The sequence below is a fragment of the Pteropus alecto genome, unplaced genomic scaffold, assembly GCF_000325575.1.
Source record: "Pteropus alecto unplaced genomic scaffold, ASM32557v1 scaffold22, whole genome shotgun sequence".
Taxonomy (NCBI): domain Eukaryota; kingdom Metazoa; phylum Chordata; class Mammalia; order Chiroptera; family Pteropodidae; genus Pteropus; species Pteropus alecto.
Genome location: NW_006434839.1, coordinates 8,280,671 through 8,300,297, shown reverse-complemented (window position 1 = coordinate 8,300,297; position 19,627 = coordinate 8,280,671). Strand labels below are relative to the sequence as shown.

The following is a 19,627-nucleotide window of genomic DNA, read 5'->3' as shown; positions in this document are numbered from 1 at the left end:
TACTCCTTTAAGCCCTTCTCATTGATGACTCTACTCCCACTTTCTAGAATTCAAATTTTCTTTCTCTCTCCACTGAGTTTAATTCCACTCAAAAATTTCCATTTCCTCAGTGGGTTCTTATTTAAGCTAAGCAGTTTGTTTCATTACTTTATAATGAGTCATACATCTCTAATATTTTATTTTAAAAGATTATATAGAACAGGGCTCAGCAAGCTTTTTCCATGTGAAGAGCCAGGTGTAAATATTTTCATTTTCGCAAGCCATTAAGTTTACTTTTGCAACTATTCAACTTTGCCATTGTAGGATAAAAACAGCTACAGATAAAATGTAAATGAATGGATGAGGCCTCATTTGATTTTAGGCAGGACAGATCAAACCATAGTTTGCCAACTCATGTTACAGAATTCTTAATTTAGAGTCTCAGTGTTGACAAAATGGGACAAAGAAATTTAAGTGCAATAAATTTAGGCAGTTATGTCCTCCACTTCCACCACTAATGAAAGTGATTTTATTTCTTTGCAGTTTTCTCTTTCTTCCAAGGTTATCTGAGGAACAGAGGTCAGAACTTTGGCAATTTTGAAAATTTACCAAGCCTTATTAAGAAAATACCAGACTTTACAAAACCATTAAAGACTATGACACAAGAGTTGAGGTTATTAAGATTAGGTCGATGTATGTATTTGTATAAATATAAATGTACTTGTGTATGGATGCATACAAATTATGCATTGTATTCTGTGTATGTGTGTATTTGTGTATGTTTAAATATATTTACTATGGAATACATTTAGATAGTCTCTAAACTATCTCAAACAAATTTATTGACTAGGAATGTAAAAAGACACATGAATTTATGATAAACTAGGAAAAATAGATACTGGATTATTTGGCCCTACTAAAGTAGATGAAGACAAATGAAGATTAGTATGGTTTGTATTTCCTGCCATAGTATTCTGGATTGATTGAAATATTTTACTTCAGTTTGATGTTTGTTAAACTTTTTGAGCACATGATAATTATTCATGTATGAGAAATGTAGTGTTGAAACAACGACATTATTTTAGATACATGGAAATTATGTTGTGAACCATAAAATTACATTTCAACTAATATTTTCAAATAACAATGATGAAAATAATTTGCATTTGCCATATCAGTGTTTTACAAATTATTGGATTATGCAGAATGACTATCACTCATTTTAATGAATTTCTTAGAAAAATAAAATGTCATTACTTCTGGGGAGTTTGATCTACTTAGGAAACAAATGGCATATTATACCCCGAAATTTTTAATTTTTTTTCTTGGAAATTATGTCATTTCATTGTATGTCATGAACAAATATTTTAAATGGTGATTCTGACCATATTAAACAAACCTGTGTTTCAATTTTATCAAATTTTGTTTTTCCAGGTCAGGATTTAAATATTTTATCTCTACTATTAAGTTAGAGCTGACCCAGATAATAAATCAGTTAAAGTATTACCCTTTTCCTCAATAAAAACGATTACATCGCCTACCTCCTTCTATCTCTTTCCTCTTTCTAGCTCCATTCTGATAGTTATCATTTATTTATTCTTTCAACAAATATTTGTGTAACTATTATATGCCAGGCACTGTTCTTGGTACTAGGAACAAGATAATGAACCAAACAATCTTGGTCCTTACAGAGCCTATATTCTAGAGTGAGAAGAAGGCAATAAACAGTTGTTTATTTTTTGATATAAAAGTTATGTATTATGTTAGAAAGTAGGTGCTGTGGATACAGTGGGGTAAGGATGTATTAATTTTTCACAGAGTAGCACTAATCTCTTATATGAATATTGTCATCTTATTTTCTCTTTCAATTTACAGTTCCAATGACAGGATTCACACAGAGAGCAACCATTGATCCAGAGCTGAATGAAATACATGTCTTATCTGGACTCAGCAAAGACAAGGAAAAGAGAGAAGAGAATGTCAGAAATTCATTCTGGATTTATGACATAGTGAGGAATAGTTGGTAAGAAGTTCTTATCTGTGTGTAATCCCAATGTAACATTCATTCGAGGTTGTTGGTTTATTCAAAATAAAAGTGAAAGGCTTATGTTAATTTGTAATGTCATACATTTAAATGTCAACATTGAGGGGAAAAGTCAAAATTGGTGCCTGTATATACAATGACATTCAGTGAATGAATTTTATCTATGAATTGTTTAATTAGTAGATGGTTCCTTGTCTGGGGTCAAGAAAATTGTAGTCTAGGGTTTGCTACTAAGTAGATGTGTGAAGTTGAGAACATTTTTTTTTTTAATATTCCCAATTTTTAGTTTTTATAAAATGAAGCAATTTGACTAGAGCAGTGTGGGGGGCATTATTATTTAGCATTTTCACTTTAGGACCTTTTTGTCACAGAGCATCTCACAGAGCTGGTGTTACACATTTTGCTTTGGATCTAGAGAGGACCTAGCTCTGCTATTCTGTAATTACTGTATAAGTGAATGTTCTACAAAACAGGTTCTTCAGAGAATTTTTTTCATTCACTAATAGAAGATGGTACTCAGCAACTAAGGAATTTAGTATTTTTAAAAATGACATTTATTTGCAGTAAAAATGAAAATCTGTAGTTTTATTGTTTGAGCCTTCATAAATGCCATTTGTGTTTCATAACATGAGGTATATTCTTAAGTGAGGTTTTAATGGACATTAAAAGAACTTAAGAACTCAGTTCTAACAAATTCAGATAATTTTATGAAAATGACCAGAACTTCAAGATTTTATGTAAATAAATTTATAATTGTTTTGTCGGTAATTAGACATGCAATTAATTCGCCATCTACAATTGTATTAACATATATATACTGCTAATTTTCTAAGATAGGATGCCTTAAAAGTAATGTCTTATAGGTCTTGCGTCTATAAAAATGATCAAGCTGCAAAGGATAATCCAAGTAAAAGCCTTCAGGAAGAAGAACCATGTCCAAGATTTGCCCATCAGCTTGTTTATGATGAGTTACACAAGGTATCCTAACTACAATGATCTGTAAATTTTCCATGAAAGAACCTCAAAATATATCTGTTTCTGATTATTTTTAAGTGGATTTGAGTAGAAAGTTATAATACAGAACAGACATTTAATAGACTATGTAGCAGATGTTCAATATCATTTCTCCCTAAAATTCCTTAAGAAAATAAACATTTTTTCATAGTCCATAATTCCTGGCACTTTTCCTCTATTGAAAATGGTCTGTGGCTGCTTCTTAGCTGCATAGATCAAATATATAGCATGGCCTGCTGTTTATAATATGAATATCCAAGTAAAAAATTTACAGTTTTCAGCATTTGGGTACCTTGTTCCGTGATGTGAAAGGTATATATAACTTCCTGATTTAAGATTTTCAGCATCAGAAGTCTTTTTATCTTTATTTTTCCTATCTATGAGTGGTGCGTCTTTTCAATCCGCCTTGTGAAAACTGCCTTGCATTCTGAAGTTTTAGTGTCACTAAGTGTTCAAAGTGGTTTAAATATTTCTGTCTTAAACTTTATAAGTAGTTTAGTGATTGGGATCAGAACCTGTATTTTTTCTGTTTAGGTCATAGGTGATTATTTAACTTATGTATCATTTGAAACCTTTAGGTAAAAGATTGCATTGCTTTTGCATTTTTTTTTTGGTATTAATTGAGTAACGGAATAATATTTTTAAAGTTATTTTACAAATTATATGTTCCGTTTAATATTTGACATTAAAGCTAAAGCCAAAGTAAGATGCTAAAATTTTTTAAAAGTTTCTAGTTATTGATGACTTTAGTGATTCAAAATATGTGGTTTTTTAAAAAGATTTAGTTTATTATGATCAACATTCGATTACTTGATAATCCCCATTATTCATTGCCCTAAGCAAACTATATCTTGGATTAGTTTCTTACTGTTGTTAAAAAAAACATTTAACATGAAATTTGAAGATCTAATTGGCTTTATTAAAAATGACTTATGAATTCAGCAACATCTTACCTAGCAAGCAGATAGATACTCTGAGGGGTTATTCAAGATGGAAGTCTTAGAAAAGAAGGTGGGACAAGGAAATCATCAGTAAGAGGAAAATTAAAATTCATTTTGAAGAAAAGAGTTTGGGTGACGCCAGTTTTTCATTGGCTGGGCTGCAGCATTTCAGTTAGTTGGGCTTGTTGCTGGGCAAGAAGAAAATCTTCCTGCTGGAGTAGTAAAGTAGTTGTACTTCCTGTTTGGGAGAAAAAGGTACCTCTCTTCCTGTTGGGATCTGTAATTGATGTCTTCCAGTATGGGGGTAATTGACTTCCAGTGGTAAGAGAGTGAGAACTACCTCTACAGGCTATCCCAACTCCAGTTTTAGTGGAGGTCTCCTTTCATAACTTTCACTCTATCGTTGCTTTTGTTTCATGTTTTCATTGTCAGTGTGATTGTGGTAATATAACGCATTTTAATATAAAATGTAATTTAAGGAAGTAGCCACAGTAATTTAAATTAAAATGGAAACTTGAGAAAAATCAAGAGAAGCCTTTGGTAGAAATGCAATAATGTTTTGATCTTTTTTAAATGAGTAAGGCTAAGGAAATTACCTGTTACACACTGCTAGCAAGATGAAGAAATTTTACTATGACTTACATGGTTTCTTACGCATGCATTTTTTAAAATCTCATTTATTTTGTTTATTATAGGTTCATTATTTATTTGGTGGGAATCCAGGAAAATCTTGCTCCCCAAAGATGAGATTAGATGACTTCTGGTCACTGAAGTTGTGTAGGCCTTCAAAAGATTATTTACTGAGGCACTGCAAGTACCTCATAAGAAAACACAGGTATAAAAATAATTCACTGAAAACTTTTATTTAACATTATCATTGGCATTACCTAAGCTTTGGAGATGGGATTTTGTCTTTGGAAACTTAGTAACATGACAGTGTAAGTACTGCAAAGATCATGACTTTATTAATGCCCTATTATTCTCCTTATTTTATTTTTGCTTTCCTCTTTCAAAGGGAGATACAAAGTAAAGATAGATATCGATGCTAAAATCTTTAAATATAGAAGGAAATTTTTTAACTTAAAATAATGGAAAAAGTTTCTATGAAAGTAATGAACCTGCTACTTACTGTCCAGTAACTCAAGGCCAGACCTATACAGATGACATCAGTTCTAGATTATTGACATACGCCTGACCTGTTGATAACTTTCTTAACAGTGAATGTGATACTATCATTGACTAAATAATATCTTTATAATTTGATGTTTTGGAATATAACTTCAAATATGGTTATAGTTTTACATCATTACCTTTGTCATTTAATTGCAAAATCGCGTAATCAAACATTTTCATGTATGTCTCCTGAGTCACGTTTGCTTTTTCGCATTAGCAGATGATAAGCTACTAAAAGTATGGAAAAGTATATCTGTTCTTTTGGTTACTGATAGTGTTAGATGATAAAAACTTACAGTTTGGAAGGAGAAAGTTAGCCTTTAATGATGATAATAGCTACCATTTATTGAGCAATTTTTGTGTGCTAGATCCTGCATATTATTCTCATAATAAGCCAATGAAGTAAATACTGTTCTTATCACTATTTTATAAAAGAAAAAATGGAGCCATTTTAAAATGGGTTATGTAACTCTTGTAAGGCCACTCAACCATAAATGACAGAGTTGGGATTTGATCCTGAATATTCTGAGAACATAGTTTATCATTTCACCACCACCACCACCACACACATGCACACATGCACACACGTGCACATGTATATGTATATACACATGTGTGTTTATATGTTTATTATATATAATATAGAATATAAATACATAAAAATCCCTGCATGGGCATAAATTAGACCGTATTCCTTTATCATATCGTGTTTGCTTATTGTTCCTTTCTCTGCTTTCACAAGTTGTGCTTGAGAGAGAAATTAATAACAAAAGCTAGTTACTTCTTTTTCTTTGGCATTACCATGAATAATTAGTATTTTTTTATATATATTAGTATATATTCTATAGAATCTACAGGAGAAAGGCTCTGAATCTTCACATTGGCTGAATGACAAGAGATATATTGTTTTATTAACAAGATTTAAGTTTAAGGTACCTTCAGCTAATGTTTACACTGCTAAAATTTTATTTCTTAGTACTTTACTTAATGTACTTAATGTTAGAATTTGTTTTTATAAGGACTAAAGGAAATTAGAGATTTCTTTTTTTACCTCAGATATATAACAACTGGTAGTTGGAATGTTAGGGTGAGCTCTTTTTTAAAATTTCCTGACCAAAAGCCCAGTAGAGATTAAAGTAGATTATTTAGCGCTGTATGTAAAGATTGGAACTTACTTATAAACACTTTCCTCTGACTTTTAATTGAAAAAGTATTGCATGGATAATAATAAGGAAAAAAAATAAGTCCTCTCTCCTTAGAGGAGAAAATCTTTTTGAAAAGATTCAAAAGAATTGAATCTTCTGTCATCTTACCATTCAGAAATAAAAACTTAATATTTTGAGATATATTCTTCGAACTACAGGTGCACACATAGATTTTTATTTGTTTAACTGAAAAATAGGGATTATATTGCTTTGAATCTGATTTTTTTTCCAGTGCATATGTATACAAACATTGCCATATTAATAAATACAAGTACAAATTATAGTTATGGCTGCATAGTATTTTGTTTTGTGTAATTTACTTAACTAGTTTCTTTTTGTAGGCTATTTAGATTATTCTCATCTTATCTGACATTATAAATAATACTATAATTAATATTATATACTTCTATATGCACCCCTATCTAAAAATTCTGTAGGGTAGTGGTAGAATTGATGAATTATCAGTCGCACTCCAGAAAGTTAATGTACATTTCTTCCAGAAGTTAATAGGGATTATTCATTTTCCCACAGCCCAGCCATCCTGATAAGTATTATTCTTTTTGATCTTTGGCATTTTTTTTTTTCCTTTAAAAATATATCAGTGGGCAGGTGAAATGACATTTTGGGAATCTGAAATATTATGTATTTTGGCCTGTTTTAAGTTTCAAATACCAACATCATTATTAGTGATGTGTGTTTGTAAAGGCATAGAATGAGGAATGAAGATGGATAAACAATAAAAGAATAATTAATAAAAAATCATTTAAACTTTTAAATAAAAGTTGAAAGACTGTTGTAAATCTTGTATGGAATGAGTCATGACATAAAATGACTGAAGTTGAAAGACATTCGGTTTTTAATGCTTGGGCAAATAATCATTTGAAATTTCTGCTATGGGAAAGAAAGCGTACTGGCTCATGTGAGAACTTAAACCAGAAAAGCACTTGAAGGAGCATTTAAGAATGTTTAAAGACCCCATCCATTTATATAGATTATTTTTAATTAGAGTAATAATAGCATAAAAATATAGAACATAGTACTCTTCCTCTTTTCTGATTTTGATTACTTTTTGCCTTTAGTTCTATAGCTAATGCCTTATATTGGAAAAAGTACTATACCTAGACCTTGAGTTGAGGTTCAAGCCTTCTAACTTAATCTGTCTGGAGATTACTTTGCTCATATGTAAAATGGCCAAAGCAGCCACCTAAGGATCCTTATAAACATCATTAAAACTATTCACTTATTTAAGAAATATTTATCAAGTACATACAATGTGCTAGACATTATCCTAGGCTCTGTCGATATGTCAGTGAAGAAGACAAAAATTCCTGTCCCTAAATTTCCATTCTTAATGAAGGGAGACTAACAGTAACATGATAAAGAATTTATATGTTAGATAGTAAGTCTTATCAAAAACACTAAACAGGTTAAGAATTTTTTGTATAAGTGAGGGAGCTGGGGATGTGATTTTTAAATAAGACTATTGGGATAGACCTCACTGCAAAGGTGACATTTGAGTAGACCTAAAGAACATGAGAGAATGAATCATACAGATATTTGAGGGGAAAGTGTTTCACATAGGTAATACATAAGCCTCTGTCTGAGGTTAAAAAAATTTTACTTTGGTGAACACACAATGCAGTATACATATGATATATTATTGAATCGTACACTTGAAACCTGTATGATTTTATTAACCAATGTTACCCCAATAATTTCAATTAAAAATATGACTGAATTATTTGAGTAATAAATTAAGGAGGACGGTGTGGTAGAAGTGGAATAAGTGAGGTGATTATGGTAAGAGATGAGGTCAGAGAGATAAAAAGGGGTTCAGATTTTGAAGGTCCTTTGGCTTTTACTCTGAGTAAAAGCATTGAAAGATTTTAAGTAGAAAAATGACACATTCAGACTTATCTTTTAATAAAAACCATTCTGAATTTTCTTCTATAACAGACTTAAAGGCCATGGCTATTTTCACTTAGATGGGGAATTCTTCAGAAACAACAGGCTTATGTAGTTCAGTTGGTACACTTTAGGTTTTGGAGATGATCTGTTAGCATTTAGAGAAAGTCATGGGCTGATGTTCCATTTGTGAGACATGAACAAGGAAAAAGCTTGCTCGAAGAGACTGAAGAGAGTAGAGGGGTACAGGTTATAATCTGAGGACTGCCACCATTTGAGGGAAGGCAGAAGAAGAAATGCTACATAAAAGAGAGAAAAGACAGTAAGATTCTGGATAAACTTTGAAGGTTGCAGAAATTCTTGATGGATTTGATATGGGTATGAGAGAAAAAGGGCAGTCAGGATGACTGCTAGGGCATCTTAAGAATCTTGTTTACTAATTCGAACTGACAGTTAAAGGCCCATCTTAGACACTTAAAAAGACACAGGCCTTTTTTTTCTACCACCTTAGATGAATTAGTTTGATGGATATTACTACATTGCAGGCAGAATAGATAGACATTGCTTTCTATGAATTGAGTGGAACATGAAAATTATCTTTTTAATTCACATTTCATATTAAATTATAGACCAAGGCTTTCATTATATAGAAACTTATCCTATGCTGCCAGGTTGGCTTATTTATTTTTGTTCTTATGGAAAACGATTATTTATTCTGTTTTGTTAAAATATAAATTCAGAGGGAGAGAGGTATATTGTATGCCAAAAGCGTATCTTTGTTCTTAATGGTATCACATGATACAGTAAATAAAGTGCCACTATTATTTTTTTCTATAATGTTCAAGTTTCCAAACTTGTTGATGATTGAGGGGATAAAAGGGGCCAAAGGAAAAAAAATGTAATAGGGTTAATTCCTGTTCCTTTTACAGAGCAGAATTGTTGGCTGAAATATAATTCTACACTGCAGACACAAGTTCAGTAATGTGTTTGCAAGCCAAAAAAAAGCTTAGAAAAAGAAGAGAAAAAAACGTAACTTCCAGGAAAATGAATCTCTTTATTAGATTTAATAGGATGGTAGGTGTATGTTGGTTAGGTTATTTCAGGTTGCAAAGGAGAAAGATATACTTAGGAGACCTCTCTGAAAGAGAATTTACTATGAGAATATCTAGAGAATTCAGGCACTTCCTTAGCATTTAAACAGTGAGGCCTAATGGACAATTGCTTAGGATATTGGAATAATTCTATTAGTTAGGAGCTACCGTAGTGACTTTCCTTATAATTGAGCCTCTCTCTTTCTGCTTCTTTCCTCTTGTTTCTCCAGTTTTACTTATTACTCTTGACTCTGCTTTTCCTCAACCTCGTGACTTCTGTAGGTAGGTAGGTAGGTAGGTAGTGTTCTTACTTTTGGGTTCTCAAACACAAGGTAGGTAGGTAGGTAGGTAGTTTATAAAGGTAGGTAGGTAGGAAGGAAAGAAGGAAGGAAGGAAGGAAAGAAAGAAGGAGATAGGTAGGTAGATAAGTTTGGCTTCAGTAGATAGGTAGGTAGATAGGAAGAAAGGGTAGGTAGATGTCTTCTGTTTACTACCTTCTGAGTTTTGTCTGCCTTTTATGTGTGCTGTGTATCTCACATTCCGATTACCTTAGAGAAAGTATCTTCTTAGAGGGGGTTTCTTGGAGAGAGTGCCCGTATTGAGAATAATTCTGCCATCCAACTTTATAAACTGCTAGTCAAGCTTGAGACGATTGCTTTTGGCTTAGATGCCAGAACTCTGGTCTAATTCGTCGTGGACAAGATGATAGAGTAATGTGACCTCTGCCTAAGGAACTCTTATCTGAGGGTTGTAAGGCTGGCTGACAATCATGATATTGTCTGGTATAGGAGAGCTGTTAGTTTTTTGCTAGTCTTTGCCCCTGCCTGAAATACAGGTACCCTATCACTGAGATTTGCTTTAAAGACAGGAAATTATTGATGCCATCAGCCTGAACACCGTTGTGAAAGGCTCATTATTTTTCTTTCTTAAATGAAATTGTCTTTTCTTTCTCTTTGTACATTTGAAAAGCATACAAATTTATTAGAAATAAATTAATATGTAATTTATGTAAATTAATATGTAATATGTAACAAAAGGACATTATCTTATTTAAATAAATAATACCAACAGATTTTTTTTTTATATGTGAGAGAACTCGTTTCCTTTTCAGCTTTGGAATCAGATAGACCTGTCTTTGATTCTTCTTCCACTTACTAGCTCTTATCTTGGCCAGATTCATTCTCTGGACCTCAGTTTCTCTTCTGTTTTTTAAAAAATTGATGATAAAACATCGTCATCATAGCGTTATTGTGAGGATAAACAAGGTGATATGTGTAAAATGCTTGATACAGTGTCTAGGACATAACAAATGCTTGATGAGTTGCTCTGTTGTTTTTGTTATTGTTGTTATTGCTGACTGAGGCATTGAAATAGTCTCATTAAAAATATCTAATCAGTGTTAATGATACTCATTGAAAGAAACTATACTCATTTCTGTTTCTAGAATATGTTAAGTACTTCCGGTGGGAAAAAAGCATATTACACTTATCTAACCAAGTATTTTTATTTTTTATGGAACATATTTGGCTTTTTTACAGTTCTGTTATGTAAAATATTCAACATGTTTACTATGTTTTGTAGATGATTTTATCTTAGCTTATAGTTTTTTAAGAGGAAGGGAGGAAGTGCTCTTACCTCATCTCTAAAAACACAACTGCCTGTGACCACCCAGCATTACTGTTACATCTTAGGACTCCACACCCACATTATCTACATGACAGTGTTCTTTCTTTTGGGTTCTCAAACACAAGTTTTTAAGATATTAATAATAACCCATACATAGAGTGTTCCACTTCAGGCCTGAAAGACATTTCTGATGTTTTCTCATAACTCCAGACAATTATTATTCTTGTTTACATTTTCTAGGTTTGAAGAAAAGGCCCAAATGGATCCCCTTAGTGCCCTGAAATATTTACAAAACGATCTTTATATAACTGTGGATCATTCAGACCCAGAAGAGACGAAAGAGGTAAAGGGTAATAAACTTCAGAAATTGAGCTTTAAATAAAAGTCTTTCTAACTTATATTTGCTGATGTTGCTCTTAGATATTTAAAGGAAAATGAGGAAAATATGGTGACACTAATAATATTAAAAAAGGCACAGAGCAAGTGAAATAAAAATTGAATAAACTTATTTTCATGGGATATATTATTCAAGTCACACAAAAAAACATTAGTTTTGTGTATTGGGAAAGTAATAGAAATTTTTACTTTCATAGTTCCATGCTTCTTTTACTGAAAGATTACATAATGGTTTAATATGTATGGCTATGACAAAATCTTTTAAGAGAAGAAAGAAAACTCCCCTTTTCTGTAGGGAGAAAGTAAGATAGGTTGGTGGAAGTAGAATCCTTGCTGCCTTGATATATGAATGTTATAGCAGTATAGTTCGACTGTACTACTAATTTCATTCATCAGAAGTCCCCAAGCTTGAGAAACTAGTAGCAGATCGTTACTTTTCAGTTTTTTCGTTACATGGCATGGGATGGAGGCAGAAGAGTCAATATTCTTATTATTTCCTATTCACAGTGTGTGAATATACCTGCAACAAGTTACATGGTTTTACAGCCTGTTTTCTTACTAACTCAAGATTCCTTTTGTCACTTTTTCCTTTTGCTAACCATCCTTATTCATAGTTCATCTAGCAACATCTGTATTACAATCCATTTTACCTTCCATTCACAGAATTAGTGCTGATTATGTAGTTCTGTCCCTTACATCTATTTCTCTGTTAGTTGTTGCGTTGCTTTGGCTTTGTAATAGCAACATCAGGCAGTGCTTTTCTCTGTTAAGCATTGACACAGGTTTCAAATTTAGTATCAGGTCACTTTCAGGCACCAGGTCTATTGTACTTTCAAGCAATAGAGCCTACATGTCCTTGGCACCAAAATTAAGAGACTCTCTTTCGTAGTGGTCTATTGTGAAAATAAATCTTATTTTTCTTACTCAGTATTGGTGGAATCATCAGAACACACTTTAGAACCCCCCTGAAAGGGACAATTAATTGTCTTTCCTTGAGTCTTCCGTCAGTTCATGATACTATTTGAAATAGGGGAAATTATCACAATTTTGTCGAGTAGCAGAATGTATTTGATTTAATCAAATACAGCTTATCAATGCAGACAGAAGAAGAATTAGAAAATCTGTTATGGTTTATAACAACATAGTTGTAAAGAGACCATTCATGTTTATTTGTTAGGCCATGGGTTTGAAAGTTATAAATAGATTTTCTTGTGTTTTCTCCATAGTCTATCTAAAATGGCTATAACCTGGGAACATTTATTTTTCTCTCATTTTTTCAAAGCCAAAACAAAATAAAATATTGCCAAGTAAATAATTTCAGCTGTGTGAGCTGCAAGCTGGCCAAAGAAAACAGTTTGTTCTTAAAGCTAAGTTAATGGGAAAAACCAAGACAGTGAGGTGTCTCAAGTTCAAACAGAGCCATTTTTTAAGTTTTGGTGATGGATTTCTCCTTTTCTTCTTTCCTCAGTAGTCTCAAATTATGATTTTGTATGCCACAGACTAATATTCTATTTCTTAAAAGTTTTATCTATCAAGAGTTAGTATAGCCCTAGTAGAAGGTAGTTAAAATAGTGTTTTGCATGTGCGTCAGCATCAGAATCACTTCAGAAACTTTTCAAAACAATACCCTCACCATAAGATTTTTTTCTATCTGCTTTTATGTAACAGAAATCTGAAAACATCCTGATATTAAGAATTACTGGTCTGTAAGATGATTATTTTGTTTAAAAATATGTGAGCGGGTTTTGTTTTGGGGGAAGAAATTCCTTGGTGACAGTTCTAGCATATACACTTAGAGTATTTGTTAGTAAGGCATATAGATATTCACTTTTAAGAAATTATTCCACTTACCAAGAAAGACCTTACTGCTATTCATTCTCTGTAGTAGTTTTTCTTTACTGTGTATGTATTACAGAATTTTCATTATATTAAAAGATTATTATATCAGCAACTAAAAACGGTTATTAGATTTTTTCTTTTTTTAGGGGGTGGTTATCATGATGGTGTATCATTGTCAGACCTATTATTGGGGAAATGAATGTAGACTACCAAATATATACCAAATAATGGTTCTTTGCTTTTGTCCAGTCTGCAGAACATGGTTTCTAAATTAGTGATGAGCTTCTAGTAAACCTTATGAAAATGACCTTATTTTTTTTTTCTAGGAAAGGCTCAAGTAAAGTATGCTTAAATCAATTCTGCCATTTTCAGGGAGGATTCTATAATATAGAAGGAAAGAGAAAAACAAGTTTTCAATCAGTATTGCACATCTCGTTTAAATACACTTCTGAGCTTCCACAGTACTGGTATTATTCATTTAACAGATGCGTGCTGAGTCCATACAATGTGCCAGGCATTCTGCTAGGCACAGGAGGGATAAAAAGTGTAAAGGGTGATCAGAATTATAAGGGGTGAAAATTGGGCAGTTGCAGTATTAAGTAAGATGATTATAATAGACCACATTGAGAATTTCACAAAGGCTCGAAGAGTGCGAGTGCGAAGCAGTGGCCTAAGCCAGTTAACTTGGGGAAGATAATTCCTGGCAAAGGGAAGGCCCTAGGGTGAGTGCATTCTGGCTTTGTTTAGGAGAACAGTAGGGAAGCCATTGTGGCTGAGTAGAGATGAAGAGAGTGAGGGTAGTCAGAGATGAGGTAAGAGCAGGGATTAAGAGATCAGATTGTGAATGACTTCTTAAGCCATTGTCGAGACTTTGGCTTTTACTCTGAATGAATAAGGAGCTAGTTCAGGGTATTGTGCAAAGCAGTGATATGATCTGCTTTCTGTTGTAATTAGATCACTCTAAATACTGTATTGAGAATAGACTAAAGGAGAATGAAGATGGAGGCAGAGAGACTTCTGAGGGAGATTATAGAAATCTAAGCAAGGGATTATTGTAGCTCAGACCAAAGTAGTAGAAATAGTGAGAACTGAAATAGATTGGATTCTCAATATATTTTAAAGGTAAAACTAACAGAATTTTATGATAGATTGAATGTAAGGTTTGAAAAAAATGACTCCAAAGTTTTTGGCCTGAGTGAATGGAGTTACTATCAACTAAAATGAGAAGGCTCTGGGTAGTCCAGGTTTGTGGTAGGTAGTGGATAGGGAGCTCCAGACTGGGATAGAGAGTTTAATCTTGAATATGTATATTCATTTTGAGATGCCTGTGAAAGCCAACTTGCAATGTTGAGGTGATAGTTGGATACTCAACTATCCAACTGGAGTTTGGAAGAGAGGTCTGGATTTATTCAGATTGCATAATATCAGTTGGTACCTGTGAGAATCCTAGGCCCGTACATATTAGTTTCACTATTTAATCAGATTATTTAAATGACAGTTTTCTCCACATCTTTCCGTATGTATAGCCAATAACCTTAGGAGGTAGAAAAGAGAAACAAATGAACTCTCAAATAATTAGAAGAAAGGAAATTAGTGAAATAGGAAACAAACAACAGAAAAAAATTTTAAAAGTGAAAAGTTGGTTCTTTGAAAAAGTAGATAAAATCGGTAGACCTTTAGAAAGATTTATCAAGGAAAAAAGTGAAAACAAATTATCAACATCACAGATGAAAAGGGGAAATCATTACAGACCCTACACACATTAAAAGGTAATAAGGAACATGATGAATAAATTTGTCAACAAATTCAATAACTTGAAAGACACAGCTTATCAATGCAGACAGAAGAAGAATTAGAAAATCTTAAGGAACTCCGTATCAAATACAGATAGATTGAATTTGTAATTGAAAACTTTCTAACAATGAAAACTCTGCATGTGGATGGCTATATCAGTAAATTCTATCAACTGTTTAAGGAAGAAAAAAACATCAATGCTACAAAGACTCTCAGAGACCAGGGGAAGACAGAATACTTTTTAAATCCTTTTATGAAGCAGCTTCACCTTGTTTTAAAAACCCAACAAAGATATCACAAGCAAAAAAAATTATAGATCAATACAGCTCATGAATATATATGTAAACTTCTTAATAAAGTTTTATGAATCCAGCAATATATAAAAATGTTAATGCATAATGACCAAGTGGGGAATTATCCTAGGAATATAAGGTTGGCTTTACGCTTGAAAATGAATCATTCACCACTTTGACAGGATGAAGAAGAAAAACCATAGAGCATCTCAGTAAGTGAAGAAAAGGCATTTGACAAAATTTAAAGCTCATTCCTGTTTGAAAAAAAAAAAAATTCTGAATAAACTAGAAATAAAAAGAAACTTCCTAAATTTCATAAAGGGCATCTATGAAAAACTTGTCAATGGACATCCTCTATCGGCATATAAGAAAAAGAAATAAACACATATAGGTTGGAAAGGAGGACGTAAAATTGTTTGCATTTGTAGATAACATTATTTTGTATGTAGAAAACCCCATGCAATCTACAAAACAATATACTAAGATTAGTAAATTTAGTAAGGTTACGGAGTACAAGATCTATAGGGGGGAAAAAAGCAATTATTTTATCTTAGCAATGAACAATTAGAAAATGAAATTTAAAAACCTGATTATATTAATATAAAAAACTAATCAAATATGTAGTAATAAGTCTGTTGTAAGAAATTAAAAATCTAAATGGAGAGATACATCACATTTATGGATTGAAAGACTAATAATTATAAAAATTCTCATTCTTCCCAGATTGGTTTTTAATTTAATGCAGTCCCTATCAATATGCCAGAAAGTTTGGGTTTGTTTGTTGTTGTTGTTGCTGTTTCGGTTCCTTTGTTGTTGTTGAAATAGACAAACTGATTCTGAAATTTGTATGGAAATACAAAGGCCCTGGATTAGCCAAAACAATCTTAAAAAAAGAAACACAAAGCTTGAGATCTCATACTTCCTGGTTTTCAGGACTCTTTATAAAGCCTTAGTAAGCAAGACATTGTGATACTACTGACTTAAGGTAGACAAATAGATCAATAGAACAGAATAGAGTTTAGAAATAGACCCACATATATATGGAATCAGTTGATTTTTTTTTTTTTTTTTAACCAGAGTGCCAAGTCCATTGGGGAAAATAAAGTCTTTTTAACAAATGGTGCTGATATCTCAACCCTTATCTCACATTTTACATGAAAATTAAGATGGATTATGCATCTGAAAATTAAGATGGATTATGCATCTGAATCTAAAACCCAAAACGTTAAAACTTCAAGAAGAAAATATTATCTTCACAACTTTGGGATAGGCAGATTTCTTGGACATAACACAGAGGCACTAATCATAAAAGAAAAATCTTGATAAATTGGACTTCAACAGAATTCAATTTTTGTTAAAAGATATTATTTAAAAAATTGGCAAGCCACAGACGATATAATATTTGCAGTAGATAATCCTTGACAGAGGACTGATACCCAGCATATATAAAGAACTTCCATATATTTTTAACTCTTCCTTTTAGCCCCCTTTTTCCTAACTCTTGCTTAGTTACTTCTGGAATATTAGTCCACTTTCTGACCTTCAAAGGGCCATTAATCAGGGCTTACAAATAGTAGTATGGTTGATAACATGAAATTTTAATGGCTGGCAGCATAGGTGTAAAATACATCCTGGGGAATCAGTGGAATCAACTGCTCAAGCCTTGCAAAGTGCCAAGAAACTCCATTGAGATTCTACTCATTTTTCTACTCTTATCCTTTCTTCTAACTTGCCAGTTTTCTAGCATCCTCATTCAAAATAAAAGTAAATAGTTCTAAATTTTTATTTTTTGCCAATTTGTTAAATTACCAGTGTTGGAATAGTTTTGTCTTATTTTGTTTCATCATTATTCAGTTATAGAGTCTGTTTTAAAGTAACTCTAATTGGCTGGCCTGGGAATCTAATCAACAATTACATTATTATTTCAGTGTGAAAAAGGCCTTTGTAATTATATAAGAATATAATTATACATGCTTGTGGAATCCCAATCTAACTTGTAATTTAGGAATGGCCTATATGTACTAACCATACTTTTTTTCTCAGAGTTTGATTTATATAGCAGAGACATCAGGTGTTTTACAGTAGCTTGTATTTATTTTTGAAGTGAGAATGCATATATATTAAGAATTCAGTAACTGTCCAGAGTAACTATCTCTATGTAATAGATTCCCAGATTAGTAATTTTCTTCTTTATTTCAGTTGACCAGTTGTTTGTTAATAAATACATATTTTAATACATTTTTAAAATAAAATAATACCAGGACTTGGTCTAATATTTTTGAAAATTATGAGCAGTCCAGTAGAAAAGTCAGCATATTTTTTAAATGCTGTACTCTTCTTGCCACTATTTGGTAAGAATTTGGTATTGTGCAGAGACATACAGTGGCTAATAAATGGTCAAAATTATGGAAGTTATTTTTCTCTAATGTACTTAGCCAGCTAATTTGCTTCTATTTTTCTTTTACAGTTTCAGCTCCTTGCTTCAGCTCTATTCAAATCTGGTTCAGATTTTACAGCTCTAGGTAAGTATTGCAGTGTAGTTTATCCAGCCAGATGCTCTAGCATTTGAGAGGTTGGATTTTGGTTTCTTTTAAATGAAACATCAGATGAGATGTTCATCTAAATAATGGAGCAAGTTTTGAGGCAGAATGCAAAATTTCTAATAACCTGCTACTAGGTTATTTTCCAAGCATCAGTCACCAGTTCATGTATCAGTTTGCAGTTTCTCTTACACCAGTTGCTGGGTTATTATGCAAACAGATGGCAATAGAAGCATGATCAAAATAAATGAACTGTATAGCATTGTTTTGGAATGCAGGCTGTATTAATGGTATACTTCTATGAGATAACACTCGATGGTTGGATTTTTCCTCTCAGATTGTTCTTTGTGGAATTGTGTGGTGTCAACAGAATGGTGATAGGGTAGGCAATGAAATAAATGTTTTGGGAGGAGAGGAATGAGTTATTTCTTTCCTGAAAATGGGAATTTTTATACGTTGGTATCATAATTGTTCAAGACAAATTCTACTTGAAACTCAAGTATTTCTTAAACACCCCAGATATGGGCATCAATCTTCATTAGGAGAACTCTCTTTTAATATTAATAGATTATTAAAGTAAACTAGACTGTAGTAAAGTGAGGAATTTGTAGAAGCTCCAGAACCCAAAGCTTTAGTCAGGTGACTTTTCAAGGATATTTTTGTTAAGAAAAGTAATTATTATAGCTTTAATTTTTCAATAAGATAGTAGCCTTTTGAAGTATGAGAATTTCTAGCTTTTCTCTTGTCATTATAGAATGTAGTCACATAATGAATACATATTAATCCCATTAATGCCCGTGCTATTCTTTGCTTTAGAGTTGAACAATTGTATTAAAATTTTCTAGTATATGTAATATAAATACTACTCTTTATCTCTGGAATAAAATAACACTTTGAGATATCAGTTTAATTTCTTCATTGTTTGTCCTCTTGTCTCTTAAAGGTGAACCATACTTCAAAGGAAAAAATAGATCATATGTAATTCTGGTATTTTTCACTGGGTGGGGAAGAATATAGCAGCGTTCCTTGGGGTCTTGCCCATTGTTTTCAATAACAAGTAATAGAGGCTTCTCTGCTGTTTAAGGCAAATTCTGTCCTGAAATCTGGTTCCAGAATATGTAGAGTTCTACAAGGCAAGACTCAGCAGACTGCTGTAAGACATGACTTCAATAGATTCTCCTAAAAATTTAGATAGTCATTTACAACTGTTCCATACAGTGGAATACATAAGGACTTTTTAAAAGAAATCTTAATTCTGTGATGGAGAATCTAGGAATAAGGATTGTTTTAGAAAATCCATACCCTTTTGAATTTTATTCTTTGAAATAGAGATTTAGTGATACATGAATTGAGAGCCTGGCACATAGGTATTCAATTTGAATGACTGTGTCCCTTGTTATGTATGGATACCACAGCCCAGAGCCATTATTTTTATTATGTTGGTGGGCAGCACTAAAATGTCTCTGGCTGACTTATATTTAGCCTTTAGAACAAGAATTTCTTGGCAGTCATTTAAATATGTTAGGCTGTTGTCAGCAAATATTTTACCTTTAACTTTACTCCTTTCCTCTGTCTTTGCCCTTTTCACTGCCAGCTAATATATTTTATTAGGAACAGTTTGTTTTATTTGGATTCCAAACAAATCTTAAATGCACTAAGAACAATACAAACACAATAGAAAAAAAATGCAAAAAGAAAATTCCTGTGGGGTTTTATTTCCTACTTTGAAGGGAGACAGTATGTTTAGTAGTTAAGAGATGAGTGTAATGTAGCGGTTGAGTCAGAAT

General features: G+C 32.3%; 1 protein-coding gene across 2 annotated transcripts in view; it reads left to right on the top strand.

Moving 5' to 3' along the window:
• The window catches only part of MKLN1 (muskelin 1), a 284,216-nt gene that overhangs the window by 258,643 nt on the left and 5,946 nt on the right, over positions 1–19,627 (top strand). For both annotated transcript variants that reach the window (XM_006910511.2, XM_025045829.1), the window contains 5 exons: positions 1,855–2,002; positions 2,887–3,001; positions 4,674–4,813; positions 11,219–11,321; positions 17,768–17,822. In XM_006910511.2, the coding sequence (XP_006910573.1) occupies positions 1,855–2,002; positions 2,887–3,001; positions 4,674–4,813; positions 11,219–11,321; positions 17,768–17,822 (561 nt within the window). The remainder of the gene's footprint in view (positions 1–1,854; positions 2,003–2,886; positions 3,002–4,673; positions 4,814–11,218; positions 11,322–17,767; positions 17,823–19,627) is intronic.